The sequence below is a fragment of the Podarcis muralis genome, chromosome 1, assembly GCF_964188315.1.
Source record: "Podarcis muralis chromosome 1, rPodMur119.hap1.1, whole genome shotgun sequence".
In the NCBI taxonomy this organism is placed as follows: Eukaryota; Metazoa; Chordata; class Lepidosauria; order Squamata; family Lacertidae; genus Podarcis; species Podarcis muralis.
Window position 1 is genome coordinate 12,417,694 of NC_135655.1, and position 22,271 is coordinate 12,439,964.

General features: G+C 44.9%; 1 protein-coding gene across 3 annotated transcripts; it reads left to right on the forward strand.

Annotated features, from left to right (window-relative positions):
• Positions 1–291: 291 nt before the first annotated feature.
• Positions 292–22,068, forward strand: LOC114605910 (inverted formin-2-like). 3 transcript variants are annotated; one of them, XM_077923459.1, is made up of 13 exons: positions 292–734; positions 1,044–1,186; positions 2,174–2,235; positions 3,389–3,491; positions 5,284–5,369; positions 6,950–7,050; positions 9,388–9,458; positions 11,683–11,790; positions 12,968–13,038; positions 14,230–14,350; positions 17,765–17,929; positions 19,426–19,525; positions 21,590–21,726. In XM_077923459.1, exons 1-12 carry the CDS (start codon positions 302–304, stop codon positions 19,519–19,521), a joined length of 1,560 nt encoding a protein of 519 aa, XP_077779585.1. In that variant the 5' UTR covers positions 292–301; the 3' UTR covers positions 19,522–19,525; positions 21,590–21,726. The 3 variants fall into 3 exon arrangements, with proteins under 3 accessions (XP_077779585.1, XP_077779577.1, XP_077779571.1); XM_077923451.1 differs by having other exon boundaries at positions 21,605–21,692; XM_077923445.1 differs by lacking the exon at positions 19,426–19,525 and having other exon boundaries at positions 21,605–22,068.
• The last annotated feature ends 203 nt before the right edge of the window (positions 22,069–22,271 follow it).

The window sequence follows — 22,271 nt, forward strand, 5'->3', positions numbered from 1 at the left end:
ACTCAGTGCAAATCATAGAACTGTAGAGTTAGAAGGGGCTCTGAGAATCATGTAGTCCAGGAATGTGCAGCTGTCCCATACGGGAATCAAACCCATAACCTTGATTTTTTGGGGGTACTGGTTTCAATGTCCTTGCTTATGATTTCAAATACGGCAGATTCAACACAATCACCCCCTATGTTTTCAGAAGCACTGTTAGATACACCGTGGATGGGAGTGCTCTTGCTTGATCCCAGTTTTGAAAATAAATGTCTCCATTCTCTTTTGGTGGGTTTTGGAATGAAAGGAAGAAAAAGCCACGATGGAGCAACCTCTGACCTGCAAAGAATGCTTTGCGAAAAGCCACGTGGGTGCAAAACAGCTTACCAAGAAAACAAGTAAGTGCATTCAGGTTGACATGGACTTGGAAGAAGAACCCTCAGGCGGAAAGAGAAGCTCTCCAAATATACTTGACCCAATGGAAGCCGCGACAACATCTCCATCCTCTGAGAACTTGCAGTCTTGCCAGCTTCCAACTGCACATGCCACGCCCAGAGAGTTCCCGTCTCTGCCTATGCTGCGGCTTCCGCTTTCACCTCTGCCACCCCCTCCTTCCCCTCCTTTGATGAAGGCCACGTCTCTGTGCAACAAGGCCCTGCCGTCCTGCAGCGTTGAAGGCTCCACGAAGGCTCAGAGACCAATGCTGAAAATGAAGCCGTTCAACTGGCAAACGCTTCCCTTAGATGCCACGAAAAGTGAGTACGCTGGCTGTGTTCTACCTCTGCTGCCCACTGTGTAGGGAGAGTGCCATTGCATTCAGGTTCTGCTTGTGGGCTTCCCATGGGCATCTGAGAACAAGCCAACCCAGCCTGATGGGGCTTAAATAATAAAATTATCATTATTAAGATGCTGGACTGGATGGGTCTATGGTCTGGCTCCAACAGGGCTGTTTTCAAGTGTGTTCGATAATAAACCAGGGGTGGTTAACCTGTGGCACTGCAGATGTTATTAGAATCATAGGATTGTAGAGCTGGAAACGCTCCATCATTGTGCGTCTTTTCCAGGTGGCCGTTCTCTCTGGACTTCAGCGGTGACCAATGGTGATGAAGCTATAGAGCCTGATTATATTAGCATAGAGCGACTCTTCTGTGTACCTCAGGCAAGCCAGCAGGAGAAAACAGAACCCAGACTGAAGAAGCCAAAGGAGGTACAATAGCTGAGGGTCATTCCCCATAATTTGATGGGTTCTAAACACTTGTGGTCTCTTTTAGCAGGGCAGGATCTCCAGTGCTGGATTTTGGGCCGGGAGAGGGGGCTGGTTCCCTTGCACAGGACAGCAAGCCAAGAGGGAGCAAAAATTGAGAAGACCCATAGCTGTAAAGATCCATTTGAGGGCACCAAATTTTGGCCTTGCCATGTTACGAAAGATTACCAAAGTGAGCCCCTTGGCATCTCTTAAGACCTGTCTTTTGTTTATACAAATGTGTTTTTAGGATGTGCCTTTTCTGATTGGTTTTTTGTGTCTATACTGTGTTAGTTTGTTTTGGGTCAATTTTGTGAGGAAAGCAGATTAACATATAACATAACATAACATAACATAACATAACATAACATAACATAACATAACATAACATAACATAACATAACATAAAAAATAACATAAAACATAACATAAAACATAACATAAAACATAACATAAAACATAACATAACATAACATAACAACATAACATATAGCACTATAAAAATGCTAGGAAGTGGGGAGATGGTGAGGAATCTGAAAACCGCTGCACATTCTCTGTGTCTCAGAGCTATGTTCAAAGAAAGTAGGCAAGCAGTATTAACTTGTTCCTGCTACTAATTTATTTTTTTAATTTTTTTTCGCTTGGATACTTTTATTTTTTTTAAATAATAATAATTTTTATTGAATTTTACACAATTTTAAAAACACACAATCCACAACATAGACAGACAAACACAAACACAAACATGTATAATTTCATATCCTTAATTTCTTAACCCTTTTTGCAGACTTCCCCTCCCCTCCCATTCTTGTATCCCAGTTCCCATATCTAAATCAGCAAGTTCTTATTGTTTTAGCTTATATACTTAACTTTCAAAATTATATATACTTAATTTTTACCTTAGCTACTAATTTATTTATTTATTTATTTTACCATCCCCCTCTTAAACAGATTTCCTTCGTAGATCGAAAGAAAAGTCTCCATCTGAACATAGTGCTAAAGCAATTTAAATGGTGAGAGTTACTTGGTCAATGAAATGCGCTGGGTGGGGTGAGGGGGAGTGATGACTAAACCTGGCCCCCAGCAGCATAAGCAGAATTTCAACATGAGCAAATAAGAAGCCTGGTAGGGCATCAGATCGTTGGCGCAACTATTGTCTAGGCTGATTGGCACTGGCTCTCCAAGGTCTCAAGGCAGAGGTCTTTCCGAGATCCGTTTTAGCAGGAGATGCCCCTGAGATGATCTCTCTACTTCCAGTTTGTTTCTTCTCTACCACCAGTAAGAGCATACAAGTATGACAAAAGTTTTTAAGAGGGGCCAAGCTGGCTGAACACAGCATGGGAAACCAACGGAGATGACTACGTTAGCCCAGAGCTTTCCAAACTTTTCATGTTGGTGATACACCTTTTAGACTTGCATCTTTTCACGACACAGTAATTCAGTTTTACTAGCAAACCAGAGGTTAAACTATCCCCTTTCCAGCTCCCAGGGGAGGAGTGCAGGGAGCGTTTGCACGACATACCTACACATTGCAGCCGACACACTAATGTGTCACGAAAGTTTGGAAAGTTCTGACGCAAGCCATCTGCCAAGGGATTTGTGCTGTGATTTCACTTTGCATGGGTCCTTCAGTAATAAAGCATGTGAACTGGATCCAACTGGTCAACAACACTGTCAACAACTCTTCCATTTACAGGCATCCCCCCCCCCATACACTATTGACTTTTATAGGTGCGTCACCAGTAAATAAGTAAATAATTCAATTAAAACCTGGAAATTGCGGGAGAGAGCTGATGAGTCCTCGTGGCTTGCAAGCAGACCCTCCCTGGAGCCCGAAGAGGAGGTCAGTGAGGGTGGAGGAAGCCCCAAAGAGACATGAGGCGCAGTGGGGCTTTGTTTACACTGCTCAGCCTCCTTGCATGTCCTCTCGCCTCCTCCAGATTTTCAATTCTAGCTGTGGATATTTTTGGATCCAGTATTTTTGATTGAAGAGAGGGTGTTTAAAGGGTGTTTAGAGGGTGCTCCCCACTTGATGTGATTTCACTTATGCACGCGGGGGCCCGGAACGTAACTCCCACGTAAGTTGGGGGGACGGGGCGCCTGTGCTGAGATTTCTTCCTAGCTTTTAGGTTTGTGCATCTTAACTATTCCACTTCTTTCCTGTAGCTCGAATCAGCAAATAGCCGACATGATTTGGAAAGGAGACAGGAGCATGTTTGACGAAGAGGCCCTGAAAAACCTAATGAAGCTTTTGCCCAAAAACCATGAGGTATTTAATAGAATATTAAAGGAAAAAATAAGGCTAGAATGTGTTAAGATAATTATAGGATAGAAAACAGAGGAAGATGGAAAGGAATTGCTGAAACAATTGACAGAAGTGGAATACAAAAAGGGAGGTGTGAGGAGGTCGTTGAAATAAGTGAATGAAAGATAAGATATTGAAAATGTTTGAGGTGTCTTAAACAGTTTTTGTTTTTGTTCTGTTTTGTTAGTTTAATGTGTTAGTGTTATGTAGTGTTTTTGTATTGTATTGTATTGTTCTTTTTGTATTGTATTGTATTGTTCTTTTTTTTGTAGTGTTTTGGTTGGAAAGTAATAAATATTAAAAAAACAAAAACCATGAAGTATGAATACTGGCTCCCCCCACTATATTAATTTTAGATGTGCTTATTAGTGCACCAAGAAAGTTGTCGTAAGTTGTCCCTGAGCCTGTAACAGCTGAGGCCATTATGCGTGGCTTAATTACATGCAGATGGGAAGATCGGAGGAGGGAGAGAGAAAGGGGGGGAGAGAAGGGAGTGTCCCTGACCCGCCCATTTTTGCCTGTGGCCCCACCCACCACTGGAACAGAGAAGAACCCCCAGGGGAATGCAACCCCCAAATTGGGAGTGAAGGTTCTCCACTCCCCACTGTCATCACTGCACCAGACTAGCTTTCTTTCATTCATGCCAGACGTCTTGCTATTTCTGAAGGTTAAGTTAAGAAATAACTTGAGAGTTGTCTCAAAGCCATTAGTCATGCTCTGCAACTATCAAGAGAGCATATTTGGAAGTTGCTAGGCAATCACAAGTGGTTCTCCTGACCTCCCTGAAGCTGGCAAGGCACGTGAGTGCATACATTCCATAAGACGAGCCTGCTTTCATCAGGCAAATGGCCCATCCAGTCCTGTTCTCAGAGTGGCCACCCAGTCTGCAAAGCTGGGCATAAGCTCCACAGCGCTCTGCCCACCTGCAATCCCCAGCAAGTTGTATTCGGCGGCATGATGCCCCTGACATTTAAATAATAATAATAATAATTCATTTATACCCCGCCCATCTGACTCGGTCTCCCCAGCCACTCTGGGCGGCTTCCAACCAAATATCCAAAACAATACAGCGTCAGACATTAAAAACTTCCCTAGACAGGGCCGCCTTCAGGTGTCTTTTAAAAGTAAAATAGTTGTTTATTGCCTTGACATCTGCTGGAAGGGCGTTCCACAGGCCAGGTGCCACTACCGAGAAGGCCCTCTGTCTGGTTCCCTGTAACCTCACTTCTCACAACGAGGGAACCGCCAGAAGACCCTCAGAGCTGGATCTCAGGGGGCTGAACGATGGGGGTGGAGACGCTCCTTCAGGTATACAGGACTAAGGCTGTTTAGGGCTTTAAAGGTCAACACCAAGACTTTGAATTGTGCTCGGAAATGTACTAGGAGCCAATGAAGATCTTTCAGGACTGGTGTTATGTGGTCCCGGCGGCCACTCCCAGTCACCAGTCTAGCTGCCGCATTCTGGATTAATTGCAGTTTGAGTCACCTTCAAAGGTAGCCCCACATAGATCGCATTGCAGTAGTCCAAGTGGGAGATAACCAGAGCATGCATCCCCCAAAGGGCTCTGGGAACTGTAGTCCTCTTCTTAATATTTATGTCTTAATTTATAAAATGCTTGTTGCTTCATACAGTTAAAGGGGGGGGGGCGGGAACACACACTATAAGTGGTTTACAAAAAAAAGCAATGTAATATGTCTGGGTATCGCTGCTTGCAGTTCAGAGCTGGTAGTGACGAGTCTTCCTCTCTTTTGTCAGATTGAGAGAATGAAAGCATTCAAGGGCGAAAAAGCCAAGCTAGGAAATGCAGATCAGTTTTATCTGTGTCTCCTTGAAGTTCCCAGGTAAGAGCCGTCTTTTACTTCCCCTTGCCTACACGTTCTCCATGACTAGCATAGGCGTTTGCGGGGCTGGTTCCACCATTAGGTAGAGTGATGTGGCTGCCTCAGGCAGCAGTTTCTTGTGGGGTGGCGCCAGCGGCAGAGGACTGACAGCAGGGGATTGTGAGTGAAACGTTTGTGTCACCTAAGTCTGCACCTCTTTTGGAATTACTATATTTTTAACAGTTTGGCTACGTGGAATTGTTTTTAAAATATTTGTATTGTTTTTACATACAGAACTGTTTTTACCCTTTTCTTGTTTTTACATTTGTAAGCCTTTCCTGCACCAACAGAATGCTGAGGAAGGATTTGTCCAGTATTTCTTTTCCCTATTTTTCATTCTGAACCATATTCTGTGAACTATCTCAGATCATACAATATATTGTTGCCTTTTTCTTTGTCTTGATTTTGGAGCGGCTTGCCTTTCGAGGGCCCAGTTTCTGTATCCTGTCCCGGCGCCTTGTGATAAAGGGAAGGAAAGACATCTATTTTTTAAAAAAAAATAAAAATCCTTTCAGAAAATAAAAAACAAGTAAGTTGCTACCCCCAACTGCTGTGCTAGAGGCCATTGTCCTGTCACCAGTGTGACAACTGCCAATTAAGTCCGCTTCTAGAAGTGGATTTTGTTTTGGGGTTGTTATTTTTTTGCGGCGGGGCAGCATCTTTCAGCAGAAGGGTCTCTTGCCCTAGCCCTGGGTGTTTGTCAGGGCAGAGCTGTAGGCAGCTGTCCGAGGTGAGCCAGGAAGTGAGTCAGAGCCAAGAAGCAAGGAGGAATTGGAACTGAGAAGCACATTAGGGTTAGAGAGAACCAGGAGAACCAGGACCTTGGAAATGAGGGACAAACAGGAGCTGGATTGGAAAGGGAATACGGAGCTATGCTAGCGGCAATAAGGCCTTGTTACTCAGGCAACATCCCAGTTGAAACATGAAGTCTTCCATAGACCTTCCTGTCCAGGAGGGTCCAGTGGCTGGCTTGGGTGTAAGCAGGACCAGTCGAGAACTTGAGAGTCCATTGCTGATGCTTGAATCACAGCTCCAGACAAATCTTATTTACTCCTTTTCACCAGCTTATCCGTGGATGCTAGACAGGGTCAAAGTCTGTTGTCTCCTGGAAATACAGCTAGAACAAAGGTGCATGTATGGTTCGTGCTAAATAAGGAATGCTCTGGCTTCTAGAGAAAGCACACATAGGTTAGAAATTACATTTTCAGCTGCTAAGGGTAAGAAAGTTCTGAAATGTGCTGGTCTTCAGAGATTGGGTGAAGCTGCAATGGAGGTTGGGGTAGTAATGCCAGTGGAAGAAGCAGAGTTTCAGAAAGGTCTTTTGGAGACGGTGGAGAACAAAATCAAATTGGGGAGCATTACTGAGATGGAAAAGTGACACACTGTTATGTTAATATTTTTGTGAACTATTCCATACTTTGAGCTGAATGTTCTAACGAGATCCTAGTGTGGTTTTTAATTGCCTCGTCCATGGCTCCATTTACTAGGTCTGATGATGATTATTATTTTTAAGTAAAAAAAATACTGATTTCTCTTCCTAGTTACAACTTGAGGATTGAAGGCATGCTGATATGTACGGAGACCAACATTATGCTGGATCTGCTTTGGCCCAAAGCAAAATTGGTCAGAGCAGCTGCTGAGAGTAAGTGGACTGCAAAATTTAGGAACAAATGAAAAAGATTCACACCATTGGTCTGTCTAATTTAGTATTGTTGTCATTGACTGGCAGCACCTTGTTGGTTATTTTGCAGACTAGTTGCGCTGCAGAAGGTGTGCTGGGGAGGCCACACATTCAAGAAACGCAAAACTAACTTTTGCTAACAAAAACAAAAACTCCTTTTACACTAAATTACAATAAATCAATGGGACACAGGTGGCGCTGTGGGTTAAACCACAGAGCCTAGGACTTGCCAATCAGAAGGTCGGCGGTTCAAATCCCAGCGATGGGGTCAGCTCCCGTTGCTCGGTCCTGGCTCCTGTCAACCTAGCAGTCTGAAAGCACGTCAAAATGCAAGTAGATAAATAGATACTGCTCCGGTGGGATGGTAAACGGCGTTTCCGTGCGCTGCTCTGGTTCGCCAGAAGCGGCTTAGTCATGCTGGCCACATGACCCAGAAGCTGTACGCAGGCTCCCTCGGCCAATAAAGCGAGATGAGCGCCACAACCCCAGAGTCTGTCACAACTGGACCTAATGGTCAGGGGTCCCTTTACCTTACAATATATCAATAAGCATGACCCATCCACCAGGGTACTGAGAGAGCTACATGCTGCTCTTTATATACCATACCCAACAGCTTAATTACCACAACTTAACAGCAACTTAAAAAGCAGAGACATCACCTTGCCAACAAAGGTCCGTATAGTTAAAGCTATGGTTTTCCCAGTAGTGATGTATGGAAGTGAGAGCTGGACCATAAAGAAGGCTGATCGCTGAAGAATTGATGCTTTTAAATTATGGTGCTGGAGGAGACTCTTGAGAGTCCCATGGACTGCAAGAAGATCAAACCTATCCATTCTTAAGGAAATCAGCCCTGAGTGCTCACCGGAAGGACAGATCCTGAAGCTGAGACTCCAATACTTTGGCCACCTCATGAGAAGAGAAGACTCCCTGGAAAAGACCCTAATGTTGGGAAAGATGGAGGGCACAAAGAGAAGGGGACAACAGAAGACAAGATGGTTGGATAGTGTTCTCGAAGCTACCAGCATGAGTTTGACCAAACTGCGGGAGGCAGTGGAAGACAGGAGTGCCTGGCGTGCTCTGGTCCATGGGGTCATGAAGAGTCGGACACAACTAAACGACTAAACAACAACAACAACAGCAGCACCTTCTATACTGCTTCACAGCTGTAAAACTAGGTCACGTTATTTGCTCTGGCCTTTAAAGAAATACACATCTTGTGGAACAATAATGAACCTTCAGATTTAAAGAGACCATTCAACACACCTTCCATCCACATGATCTGTAAATTCCCTTTAAAAACCACAGTCCCAAGCTTCCAATTTTATTTTGAGTTTTGCATCTAGTACCAAATGCTGCTCTTGCCCAGACTAAGGGTGGAATGGCAGCATGAGAACATAAGAAGAGCTGTGCTGGATCAGACCAAAGACCCATCTAATTCAGCATCCTCTTCTCATAGTGGCCAACAAGATGCTCTCAAAAGCCCACAAACAGGAGCACAGCAGGACCCTCAGCCTGCTTGTGATTCCCAGCATACTGCCTTCAGCAATGGAGGTAGAACTTAGCCATTGTGACCAGTAACCATTGAAGATCCAGATTAAATAAATTAATTTGCTCAAGTCACCCAAACAGGTGAAAATAATGCTAGCCGAAAACTCTAATGTCTTTTTGGAGATGTTTTGGTTTTTATTTGCATTTTTTTAAAGGACTCACACACTTCATAGTTCTGTGTAGCTTTATATTTTATCAGTGACTTAATTGGATACCCCCGGTTACTCATCATTTAAAGACAACTAACAATTCAGTTCTAAACCACTGAGCCTAGGGCTTGCCGATCAGAAGGTCAGCGGTTCAAATCCCCGCGATGGGGTGAGCTCCCGTTGCTCGGTCCCTGCTCCTGCCAACCTAGCAGTTCGAAAGCATGCCAAAGTGCAAGTAGATAAATAGGTACCACTGTGGCAGGAAGGTAAACGGTGTTTCCATGCTCTGCTCTGGTTCACCAGAAGTGGTTTAGTCATGCTGGCCACATGACCCAGAAGCTGTACGCCGGCTCCCTCGGCCAGTAAAGTGAGATGAGCGCCACAACCCCAGAGTCGTCCGCGACTGGACTTAACGGTCGGGGTCTCTTTACCTTTAACAATTCAATACAAGAGTACTTGAACTGCCCACTGAATTCAGTTTTCAATTGCAACCTAAATATTATTTTCTTCCTGAATTTAAATGCAAGATATGGAGCAGCAGGGCTGTTTTTTGTGTGCAAACTCCAAGTAAAAACGACATTTGCATTCTTCTCTTTTTCAGCGCTTCTTACAAACCGACGTCTGCCATTGTTCTGCCAGTTGATTCTGAAAGTTGGAAACTTCTTAAATTATGTAAGAAGGTGGGGAGAGTGGGGCAATACCGACCTGTCTCACCTTTTTATCTCTTCTTTCCTAACCCTTTCCTCCAGGGAACTTTAGACTGGTGTAAATGGTCCCCTTCTGTCCCTGGTTAATCTTTGCAACAACCCTGCAAAGTAGGTTAGGCTGAGACAGGGGTGGGGAACCTGTTTCACCCCGAGGGGCCACATTGCCTTCTAGGCGACCCTTGGGGGAGCCCTATGCCGGCAGTGGGTGGGGCCGGGGCAAAAGTGGGTGGAGCAATCAACGTAAACTTTTGCCTTTGTACGGTAGGCTAGTTTATACACACACCTGCTTAACCCCTTTCTATTGTCCATCCAGACAGGGAAGAAAGAGGCATTAGGGGAATTCAAGGATGCATTCTGGCCAGGCAAAAACGCCTGGGCCACTGAAAGTTGTAGGCTGGCAAAATATTGCTCAAAAAATGATAGGCTAATATGTCTAGATTAAAAGGTGAAGTACTGGATGGAAGAAAAATGAGTAAGGAAAGATAATAAGAATATATAGATGATTTGAGAAGATTGTAGAATGCAAAGATTATTGTAAATTGTATAATGTGAAGCAAATCAAGTGGGGGCAGAGGGAAGTGGGAGGAAGGAGAAAAGAATAATATGATGGATTGAGGAAATGTAAATGTATGGGGGAGAAATGGTGTTGGCTTTGGTACATCTGTATTGTAATGTAATAGGTGAAAACCAATAATACATAAATAAATGTCAGTAAAAGGGAGGAATCAATGGGGGGGGGGGAGAAATTTGTAGCTTGGAGTGGGTTCCATGGGCCACATAGAGAGGCTTGGAGGACTGCATTTTGTACACCCACCGCACCTCAGGCCTGATGTTCCCTGTCCCTGGGGTAAAAGGTGCTGATAGTGCCAAGGTCACCCAGGAAGTTTCATGGCTGAACAGGCATACCTTTTGTTGCTGTTCATGTACTAGACTCCTCAGCAACTATTATTATTATTATTATTATTATTATTATTATTATTATTATTATTAATTTATTTGTATACCGTCCTATACCCGCAGGTCTCAGGGCGGTTCATGGCATAAAATGGCCATTAAAAACCACAAAATACAGTCATACCTCGGGTTACAGATGCTTCAGGTTGCGCATTTTCGGGTTGCGCACCACACCGAACCCAAAAGTACCAGAACGGGTTACTTCCAGGTTTCGGCACTCACGCATGCGCAGAACCACTAAATCGCGCTATGCGCAGAAGCGGCGCTGTGAGTTACGAACGTGCCTCCCGCATGAATCACATTCACAACCCGAGTGTCCACTGTACATAATACAAACGAAGACAACCCAATAACCCCCTCTCCCCAACACATTTTAAAAGCGCATTGGATTCAATCAGCCAAAGGCCTGGTTGAAGAGGAATGTTTTTTTGCCCAGCGCCTTAATGGTGTATAATGAAGGTGCCAGACGAACTTCCCTGGGGAGAGCATTCCACAGATGGGGAGCCACTGCGGAAAGGGCCCGTTCTTGTGTTGCCACCCTCCGGACACAAAGAAGGGCCTCAGAAGGTGATCTCAGGGTCCAGGTAGGTTCATATGATAAGAGGCAGTCCTTGAGGTACAGTGGTACCTCAAGTTACATACGCTTCAGGTTACAGACTCTGCAAACCCAGAAATAGTACCTTGGGTTAAGAACTTTGCTTGAGGATGAGAACAGAAGAGTAAAGTGGTGCTTCAGGTTAAGAACAGTTTCAGGTTAAGAACGGACCTCTGGAACGAATTGAGTTCTTAACCCGAGGTACTACTGTATTGCAGTCCTGAGCTGTTTAATTAGCGTTGGAGATTAGTCCAAGGTGACCCAGTAAGCTTTGTGCATGGCTGGGTCTTCATTTTTGCTGTTGCTCAAGTACGATGAGATTCCTCACTGATATTTAATGGATTCTTTAGGGATCCTTTGTGGCTCTCCAGGTGCTTTTGGATCCTGTAATCCCTGAATACTGGTTAGGCCAGCCCAGGGCTGATGGGAACTGGAGTGGTCTGGTTCTCCGTACCATAATCTGTATTATTGGGCCCTTTCATCCCTTCGTCTTGCATGCTTGGTTTAGTGGCTTCTCAAGATATCTAAATGTCTGTGTGTCTATTACAGTTGCCATCCAGCTGTGATGACAAAGGGGCATGCTGGGTGTGCCTTTCTCTTGGAAGTGTGTGGTTGGCTCATATCACATCTGATCTTTCAGGGGCGTCACAGTGGGAATGCTGGAGGCTTCAGAATCAGCACGTTGCTGAAACTAACAGAGACAAGAGCAAATAAAAACAGCATTACTCTGCTCCATCACATCCTACAGGTACGGGTGCATTTCCTTCTTCTTTCTTGCACTTGACTTTGATTCTGAGACTACATTAGGAGCAGTATTGTTTTAAGACAAGACAAAACTTGAACCCCCTTATGAGAACTGATTGCACTTTTTAAAACATCAATTTTATGATTATAAATCTGCTGCTGACTTTCCTTGCTCTGCTCACCAACCTGGCCAGACCCTCCCTTTACACCTGAACCTCCCTCACCTGCTCCACTGAATTGAAATTTCAGCCTTCACGACATAGGAAAATGGCCAAGTAAACAGCTATTTTTGTGGAGGAGATATTAACTGATATGCATGAAATTTCAGATATAGCTATATAATCCCTAGTGTCGCAAGATAAGACCTTTGGAGCAGGCATTTTCAAAAAATAAGTATTTTATGAACCGCCCTACTGAACACCCAACGAAGAAAAAAGAAGAAAACTCCCTGGAAGCTGTTTGGTTTCTGAAAATTGTTCGAAAAACTGGATCAGTTACTGCTGGGTTTTCAGCATTCGGGACCAAAACGTACGATGCTTTCGGGAACCGAGGTTTGACTATACACACATTTTAATAAACAAATTCCCCTAATGAAGAAGGTCCCAGGTCCACACTCTAATATCTCCAGGTAGAGATAACACTTCCTCAAATACTGGAGAGCAGGCCATGACGATGTTGGGCTATGAACCCAATGGCCTGACTCAATATAAGGCTGCTTCCTGTTTTCTAGGGACGCGGGTGGCGCTGTGGGTTAAACCACAGAGCCTAGGACTTGTCGATCAGAAGGTCGGCAGTTCGAATCCCCGCGACGGGGTGAGCTCCCGTTGCTACCCCTGCTCCTGCCAACCTAGCAGTTCAAAAGCACGTCAAAGTGCAAGTAGATAAATAGGTACCGCTCCGTCGGGAAGGTAAACGGCGTTTCCATGTGCTGCTCTGGTTCGCCAGAAGCGGCTTAGTCATGCTGGCCACATGACCCGGAAGCTGTACACCGGCTCCCTTGGCCAATAAAGCGAGATGAGCGCCACAACCCCAGAGTCGATCATGACTGGACCTAATGGTCAGGGGTCCTTTTACCCTTTACTACCTGTTTTCTAGCACTTCTAATAATTGGTTGGTGCTTTCTACAGATGCAAATACATGATTATTACTTTTTTCCTGCTTTTTGTTTTGTTTTGTTCTAGGAGGTTGAAAAAAAACACAGAGACCTTTTACAGCTTCCCCATGACCTGGAGTGCGTTTCAAAGGCAGCTGGGTAAACTCTCCTCCCTTCTAACATTTGAAATAAAAAGGTTAATGTGTGTTTGTTAAAGCAGAATTAGAATACAGTCGTACCTCGGGTTACAGACGCTTCAGGTTGCGTGATTTCGGGTTGCGCACCGCGCAGAATCTGGAAGTACCGGAACGGGTTACTGCCAGGTTTTGGAGCTTGCACATGCACAGACGCAACGCTGCAGGTTGCGAGCACTGCAGGTTACGAACGTGTTTCCCGCATGGATCACGTTCGCAACCCGAGTGTCCACCGTATGAGCAAGTAGAGGATTCTGTGACATGGGGGCCGGGGGGTGGGGACACACAGAACTGGGCGAAGACACTGCCTTCCCCTCTTCTTCCTGTTACCCCAACACAATGTCTAACCAGTTGTGCAGTGGCAAAGTCAGAAGTTCAGGGTCCCTTCGTGATAGTCACAGCTCTGCCCCTCACAGCCGCACCCCTTCTAAGATTGCACAATAATATTATACAGTTGTGTAATAATAATAATAATAATAATAATAATAATAATAATATTAATGGATGCACTGCAACCATTAATGCAGGTGTTGCCTTTCAGACAGATCTGCTGTTTTCTGTGCACGTACATGAGCAAATGACTTGGAGTGCTCTGATTTCATCTGTGTTTTCCATGAAGCTCTGCTGTACGTTGCAGAACTTGCACACCGTTCCCTTGAAACGGAAGCCCCTTGTGCAGGCATAGGCAAACTCGGCCCTCCAGATGTTTGGGGACTACAATTCCCATCATCCCTGACCACTGGTTCTGTTAGCTAGGGATGATGGGAGTTGTAGTCCCAAAACATCTGGAGGGCGAGTTTGCCTATGCCTGCCCTTGTGTTTTCAGCATTCCTAAATGCTTAGCTTTGGAGCACCCTGTGGATGAAAAGCTCCCCTTTCGTGCTGGATGGGGTAGCTGTAGGGCACTGGGGACAAGGACTCTGCAGGGACCCTGCCGAAGAAATGTGATTCCTGTATCCACATTCCACTCAGGTAGAGGACCATTGATAAGGCTCCTTCCTTTGTCTTGCATGCATGATCTCTCTCACCACAAAGACTCTCCTTCTGTGTTTCCCGTTGAGAGATATGTGGGGGTGCTGAGGAAGGGAAGCTTCCACAATGGGTTTGCCTATAGATGCTGCTTGTCGGTTGTTGTTTTTTACTAAACCTCTTCCAGAATCAATGTAAAAGAGATGCAAGTGGAAGTGGAAGGCCTTCTAAAGAAATTGTTGGAAATCGAGCAAAAGATATTTTCATCCAAGGATGATGTGAAAGTCCAGTTTGGGAAATCTATTAAAGTAAGTTACGTGGATTTACTAATGGTACTCAAGCTTCCTTGAAACTAAGAATGTTTCTTAGTTGTGTCTGCTAAATGGGTTTCACAGCTCCTTGCTCTCTTTAAGAGTCATGGGTCACATCCACACATAAATGGGAACTGTAAAACACATAAATGGGAACTGTAGCTTACCCCTCATGGAGCTACAATTCCCAGCACCCTTAAACTACAGTTCCAAGGATTGTTTAAGGGAAGTTTAAATGTGAACATGCAATGTGGATGTGTGACCATGGTTTCCCACAAAGAATCCTGGGAATTGTAGTTTGTTACAGGTCTCCTAAGCCAGTGATGGCCAAACTTGGCCCTCCAGCTGTTTTGGGACTACAATTCCCATCATCCCTGATTACTGGTCCTGTTAGCTAGGGATGATGGGAGTTGTAGTCCCAAAACAGCTGGAGGGCCAAGTTTGGCCGTCACTGTCCTAAGCTCTCTGCACCATTGACAAACTACAGATCCCAGGGTTCTGTGGGGGAAGGCATGACTGATACAACTACTTTAAATGTATGGTGTGAATGTGAATCAGATCAATAGTCCATATAGCTCAGTATTGTACCCTCTCTCCATGACCCTCTGAAGGTCCCAGGGATCAATCCTGAGATCTTTTTGCATACAAGCCATGGAGCTATGGAGCTATGGGGACGCGGATGGCGCTGTGGGTTAAACCACAGAGTCTAGGACTTGCCGATCAGAAGGTTGGCGGTTCGAATCCCCGCAATGGGGTGAGCTCCCATTGCTCGGTCCCTACTCCTGCCAACCTAGAAGTTCGAAAGCACGTCAAAGTGCAAGTAGATAAATAGGTACCGCTCTGGCGGGAAGGTAAATGGCGTTTCCGTGCGCTGCTCTGGTTTGCCAGAAGCAGCTTAGTCATGCTGGCCACATGACCCGGAAGCTGTATGCCGGCTCCCTCAGCCAATAAAGCGAGATGAGCGCCACAACCCCAGTGATGGACCTAATGGTCAGGGGTCCCTTTAACTTTACCTTTACCATGGAGCTATGACCCCTCTGAAATGAAAGAAAATGGAGTGGCCCCTAACATGGCTCTGCATGCATGTGCTGGAGCACCTGTGGCTTTTCTTAGAATCATAGAACTGGAGAGTTGGAAGGGCCCTTGAGGATCAACTAGTACCACTCCCTGCAATGCAGGAATATGCAGCTGCCCCATACAGGGATCGAACCTGCAACCTTGGCGTTAACAGCACCCCTCTCTAACCAGCTGAGCTATCCAGTGGTGCAACGTGTGGAATAACGTTTAGGAGAGACCACTGGTGTGTGATTGTGCAGGGCGAGACTAGCCGTTTGTTTCTAATTTGTCACCCTACATTTATTTATATATTATCTTTCTTCCATCGTGGAACTGGCAGCATACATGTGGTTCTCAAGCAGTGGCTCATCCTGACACTGTCCAGACCCCGGGTGCCTTGGTTTTTGCAAAGTGGGGCCTCGTGCACCTGGGATGCAAACCATGCTGCTCCCCTCCACCCCATTAAGAGACGAGATGAATGCACTTTATCTTCTGGCTGAAAAGAACAAATAGACTTGCCTGGTTAATTTAGGCAGCCTGTCAAGCAAAATTCTGAAAGCAAGGCCCCTTGCTGCCAAGAGATTGTGTGCACGAGAGAGTGAGAGATTGACAAGATGTTTGCCCGCATTGTGCCTTAAAGCCAGTTGGTTCTGTCTGCAGTAGAGTCTTCTTCTCCTTCAGTTGATGGGTTTGCCATTTTGCACAAGCATATTCTGGACAGTCTTGGGAGAAAAGCAATGACAAACCTAGACAGCATCTTAAAAAGCAGAGACATCACCTTGCCAACAAAGGTCCGTATAGTTAAAGTCATGGTTTTCCCAGTAGTGATATATGGAAGTGAGAGCTGGACCATAAAGAAGGCTGATCGCTGAAGAATTGATGCTTTTGAATTATGGTGCTGGAGGAGACTCTTGAGGAGTGATCATGGACTGCAAGAAGATCAAACCTCTCCATTCTTAAGGAAATCAGCCCTGAATGCTCACTGGAAGGACAGATCCTGAAGCTGAGGCTCCAATACTTTGGCCACCTCATGAGAAGAGAAGACTCCCTGGAAAAACCCCTGATGTTGGGAAAGATGGAGGGCACAAGGAGAAGGGGACGACAGAGGACGAGGTGGTTGGATAGTGTTCTCGAAGCTATGAACATGAGTTTGACCAAACTGCCGGAGGCAGTGGAAGACAGGAGTGCCTGGCGTGCTCTGGTCCATGGGGTCACGAAGAGTCGGACACAACTAAACGACTAAACAACAACAACATTCTGGGCAGTACTGCAAATAGCAGGAGTCTGGCTAGCTGGAGAAAGATTCCTCGCAATAATGCATTGTGAACTGAATGGTGCGAAAGAGGAGATCCATCCAAAATAAAAAGTGCTTCCTTGAGGAAGAAGTTGGGATCCCAGGCAACAACTGAGAAAAGAAGCTTGTTTTCTCCTGCTCTGAAGGGTAGGGCTTGAACTGGTGGCTTCAAGTTACAAGAAAGGAGATTCCGACTAAACATCAGAAAGATCTTTATGACAGTAAGATCTGTTTGGCAGTGGAACGGACTCCCTTGGAAGGTTGTGGACTCTTTTTCCTTGGAGGTTTTTAAGCAGAGGTTGGGTGGCCATCTGTCATTGATGCTTTAGCTGAGATTCCTGTATTGCAGGGGGTTGACTAGATGACCCTTGGTTCTATGATTCTACGATTTACTAGACTAAAAGATGATTGGCTAGAAAGGGGTTTATTCTATTTATTTCAGAAAGTTGCTCACAAGCTGCTAGAGAGCTCTTTTGGACTATTTTCACAACCCCCCCCCCTTGATTCTGTTTTGTTTTTTAAAAAATGTATACCTTACCTTACAATTACTATTATTTTTTGTGGCTGCTTATGATAATATTAGTAAGTAATGGCGGCGCTGTGGGTTAAACCACAGAGCCTAGGGCTTGCTGATCAGAAGGTTGGCGGTTCGAATCCCCGCGATGGGGTGAGCTCCCATTGCTCGGTCCCAGCTCCTGCCCACCTAGCAGTTCGAAAGCATGTCAAAGTGCAAGTAGATAAATAGGTACTGCTCTGGCGGGAAGGTAAACGGCGTTTCCGTGTGCTGCTCTGGTTCTCCAGAAGCGGCTTAGTCATGCTGGCCACATGACCCGGAAGCTGTACGCCAGCTCCTTCAGCCAATAAAACGAGATGAGCGCCGCAACCCCAGAGTCGGTCATGACTGGACCTAATGGTCAGGGGTCCCTTTACCTTTAATGGTTAAGCAAAGCATTAAGACCAACAAAATACAGACTGTAAAAAACAGTCAAACAAACCCGCACCAGGTGCAATGTTATTTTGAACAATGTTTTCTAACATGCGCAAATTGTGTTTGCAAGTAGGATAGCATAAATGCTTCCAAGGAACTGGGTGAGGAAATGAATGCCCTTGTGGAAAAGAAAGCTGAGCTTGCTGATTATCTCTGTGAAGATCGAAACACACACTCATTAGATGATCTTTTTAACACTATGAAAACCTTCAGGGATCTCTTCATCAAAGCTCTCAAGGTTTGCAATAATAAACAAGGTTTGGTAATGACAAGTGGGACCTGCAACAAAATTTTGCTATGTGGAATGTTCCCATTTAGGGTTCCTGCCGGCCATGCTCTTTCTCAATATATTCCATTCCCACACCACCCGGTTTTAATTTCCTCTACCCCAGCAGCCAGCAATTTGGGGGGGGGGGGTGCACTCCGCATATATTGTTCTCATTGGGCTGTATATTGTGATTTCCCCCTCTTATCTCCCTGCCCCTGCGATCATTTTTCTATTGCTGCAAAACTTGGGGTTCCCCTGAACTTACTGGTTCTTCCCTCATGTTTGTGGGTGGATCTGTTTTGGCTACATAAATAATGGCACTCACAGCCTGAAAATCAGAAATAAGGGGAATGTATTAAAGCTACCAATTAATGGCAGAAATGCGTGAAACTACCATTGTGGGAATAAAAAATTATTGGACTTCACAAAACTGCATACTGGTAGAAGGAACCACCAGCTACTCCTTAGTCTTTGCTAGAACTGAATATAATCCTCAGATCTCTAGCTTGTATGCTTCTTGTGGGCATTTTGATATCAGGGAATTACGTGTACATACAGCAGTGTGTTTGATTTTCACACACTTGTGCATGCACAGAGGCACCAGTGCAAGCCCTCTCCCCTAGACTTGCTGATAGCAAGCCACTTCTGAAATTCAAAAGAGGGAGCTGCGAGAATAAGTTTCAGTGTTTTGTGAGGGGTTTTTGTTTGGAAGGAGGGCATAAATAACCCTGTTGAGAGAGTCTTTGCATCTACCCAGAACTCTGCTTTGTAGCCTTTGTCTGGTATGAGCAGCTAAAGTAGATAACATGGTTATAATAAAGCACACGCTACTTCTCTAGGCATGGGTTAAGATGCATGGAGCATGCAGCAAGCTGCCTTGACTCTTTTTAATAACAAATGAACAGGGAGCTGTACAATTGCTGCTGAATTTAGCAACTGGTTGTATGTTGTAATTACCGTATTTTTCCGTGTATAAGAATAGTTTTTTTTTTACCAAAAAAAGTAGTTTAAAATTGGGGCTCGTCTTATAGACGGGTAGTGCTGAGACGTGTTTTCTTAATTTGGAGACCCCCAAAATAAGGGGTGTCTTATACATGGGGGCGTCTTATACACAGAAAAATACGGTGTATCCCTGCACATTTTGTGGCTGTGAATCCCATACATTAATTCGTAGTTTCATGAAGCAGTATTTTCCTCCTTGCATGTCCTGAGCCCACCGCCAGTCAAATTAATTCAAATTGCATGCTGTTGACTGCCCTGGTCTCATACTACTTTTGCATGGTTTCCGCCCCAGTGCACAGTGACTTACTGTGGTGGTTTGTAAATTAATTCAAGGAATGTGTTGTTCTTTTGTTTAAAAAGTGGGCTGCAATTTTCAAACTAGGTGGGTTTATTATCCATGTGGATTTTTTTTTTCTTCCGTCAGGCTTCTATTGAATTTTATATTTTTGTGTGTTGGAATGTAGGAAAATCAGGACAGAAGGGAACAAGGGGTAAAGGCAGAAAAGAGGAAGAATTTGCTTGAAGAAGGAGAAGCAGCTAAGCGTCGGAAGCATTGTTAAAGAGGTATAACCTTTGGAAATAAGTTTTCCTCTGTTCCCCCACTTTTCATCACAACCAGTTTGTGTATTCCGTTTTAAATTTTGATTTTGTAACACTGGGTCCATGTACAAGTTTACCTAGATGCAGGGTCTAAACCACTGAGCCTCTTGAGTTTGCCGATCGGAAGGTTGGCAGTTCAAATCTGCTCAATGAGGTGAGCTCCTGTTGCTCTGTCCCAGCTCCTGCCAACCTAGCAGTTCGAAAGCACGCTAGTGCAAGTAGAAAAATAGGTACCACTGTGGCAGGAAGATGTCCCATTGTGCCAGAAGCGATTTAGTCATGCTGGCCACATGACCCGGAAAGCTGTCTGTGGACAAATGCCGGTTCCCTCAGCCTGGAAAGCGAGATGAGCGCCATACCCCATAGTCGCCTTTGACCAAACTTTACCTTTTTACCTACCTAGATGCCTTCTTGATTTTAACAGCTAACGGCAGTTATTAATTTATTTATTTACAGCGCCTTAAGTGTGTGACGCTGTGGCCTAAAATGCCCATCATTTCCCTTTTTATAGCAAATGTAGGACTTGGGGGGGGGGGGGAGAGAAATGGGGAGAGGCTGATCACAAAGGAGGAAGTTGAAAACAAATAAACCTAAAAATGGTTCCATGTTCCACATTGGGACTAGTGGTGGTTGGGTCCCGGGTTCCAAAAAGACTGAAGGTTTGGTAGATGCTGAACTTATGTTAAGATGGTTAAAGTAAAGGTAAAGGGACCTCCGACCATTAGGTCCAGTCGTGGCCGACTCTGGGGTTGCTGCGCTCATCTCATTTTATTGGCTGAGGGAGCCGGTGTACAGCTTCTGGGTCATGTGGCTAGCATGACTAAGCCGCTTCTTGCGAACCAGAGCAGTGCACGGAAACGTCATTTACCTTCCCGCGGGAGCGGTACCTATTTATCTACTTGCACTTTGACATGCTTTCGAACTGCTAGGTTGGCAGGAGCAGGGACTGAACAACAGGAGCTCACCCCGTTGCGGGGATTCGAACCGCCGACCTTCTGTGGTTTAACCCACAGCGCCACCCGCGTCCCTCAGTTAAGACGGGTTTATTTTCCTTTATTGTCTCAATTTGGCCTCCTTTTTTTAGTGAACATTGCCATATTAGGAGAAGTAGCTTGTTGAGCGGGGTGGGGTGGGGCAGGCAAGGGGATTGTGATGGAAGATGGGCCCTCCAAAGACCAGCTCCTGATGAGGAGCTCCCTGATGAGGAGCTCCCTGTACAGCCTTCATAACCCCATAGATCCCTTAGGAACCCTGACAGAGCCCCCACACTGGGTGACAACAGCAGATACCAGTTCCGACAGCTGCCACTGTCACCTGCAGAAATCCCCCCATCAGCATGACAGCTTGTTCCTGTTCACTTGATGTTTTGCTTACTGCTTCTTGATTAGGGGCTGTGGTTAAAGACACCTGAGTGAGCAGCATTGGGAAAGGAGCACTTTGGAACTTTCTGCAGTAACTTGGAGACTTCACCAAGACGTTTTAGGGCTCCTTCACTTTTCATATTTACAATCCTAATCTAGAGGTCGGGAACCTTTGGGGCCAGATCTTGATTTCTCCCTCACCACCCCAGTGGACCAACTTTGAGAGATGGGCAGGACTCTTCATCTGTCAGTGCATCCTGACATCATGATGATGCCAGGTGACTGATAAGCGAGCAGTCCTACCCACATGTCAGAGTTGACTGGCAGGGTGGGGTAGGCTGGTAAAACATGCTGAATAGTAAAGAAGTGCCCAGCAGGATTGAACCCTCTGCCTGCCAGCTAATGAACAGAAGATTTAGTCCTGCTGGCTGCAGGGGTCTGGTTAGGCAGTGTATTGTCTGCAGGGAACATGCTGGCAAAGCAACACCCAGCAGGACTGAACCCTCTGCTGATGTACATAGACTCGGGCTATTAGTCATTCTGCTTTTTAATTCAAAGGTGCTGGTATGTACTGGCATGATTTCACTGCATACAAATATGAGGCATGTTCTCTCTCTCTCTCTCTCTCTCTCTCTCTCTCTCTCTCTCTCTCTCTCTCTCTGCATAGCTTGAAAACGAGCAGCAACAAAGGAAGCTGGCATCTTTGATGCTTTGTCCAGGAAAGGCTTTCAGTTGTGAGAAAAACCATCAGTTCCTGGAAACTTTATGCAGGAGCTGTCTTAAAAGAAAGAAAGAAAGAAAGAAAGAAAGAAAGAAAGAAAGAAAGAAAGAAAGAAAGAAAGAATCCTGCTCTTTTTGGGGGGGGGGCTTGTACCTCAGTTTACTTTCTTAACTGGAAATAATAATACTTCATGTCCAAGCAGTTATTTCCCCCTCCCCAAATTATCAAGTGAGAAAATTGAATTATTATTATTTTATATAAAAAAGAGGAACTTGATAGTGGATGCTTGTTTAGATTTCTGTGCTTTACTTATTAACATATTTATTAATTTATTATTTCCATTGTGTCAGTTTTGGTAAGAACAATGCCTTTATTAATTACTAAGCTGAACAACATATGGAAGAAAATTAAAAGCTATAATATGACTCCTTGTGGAAATTTTGATGTAAATTACCTGTCTATTGCACATAAAAGGAGGAAAAGGAATGGAGTTAGGTAACAGAGTACAGAAATCCCACTTCTTATTGAAATTTCTTGAATTGCATGGGCACTGATTTAAACTGGTACAAAGCTTTCCCTGTTAGGGAAAAATGCAGGATATAAATGTGCAACAACAATTCAAATTGGC

Excerpts from the sequence above, each read along its gene's own strand:
- LOC114605910 (XM_077923445.1), top strand. The coding sequence starts at position 302 with ATGGAGCAACCTCTGACCTGCAAAGAATGCTTTGCGAAAAGCCACGTG. Across the intron at positions 7,051-9,387 it reads GGTCAGAGCAGCTGCTGAGA|CGCTTCTTACAAACCGACGT; the intron begins GTAAGTGGACTG and ends TCTCTTTTTCAG. Across the intron at positions 13,039-14,229 it reads TGCGTTTCAAAGGCAGCTGG|AATCAATGTAAAAGAGATGC; the intron begins GTAAACTCTCCT and ends AACCTCTTCCAG.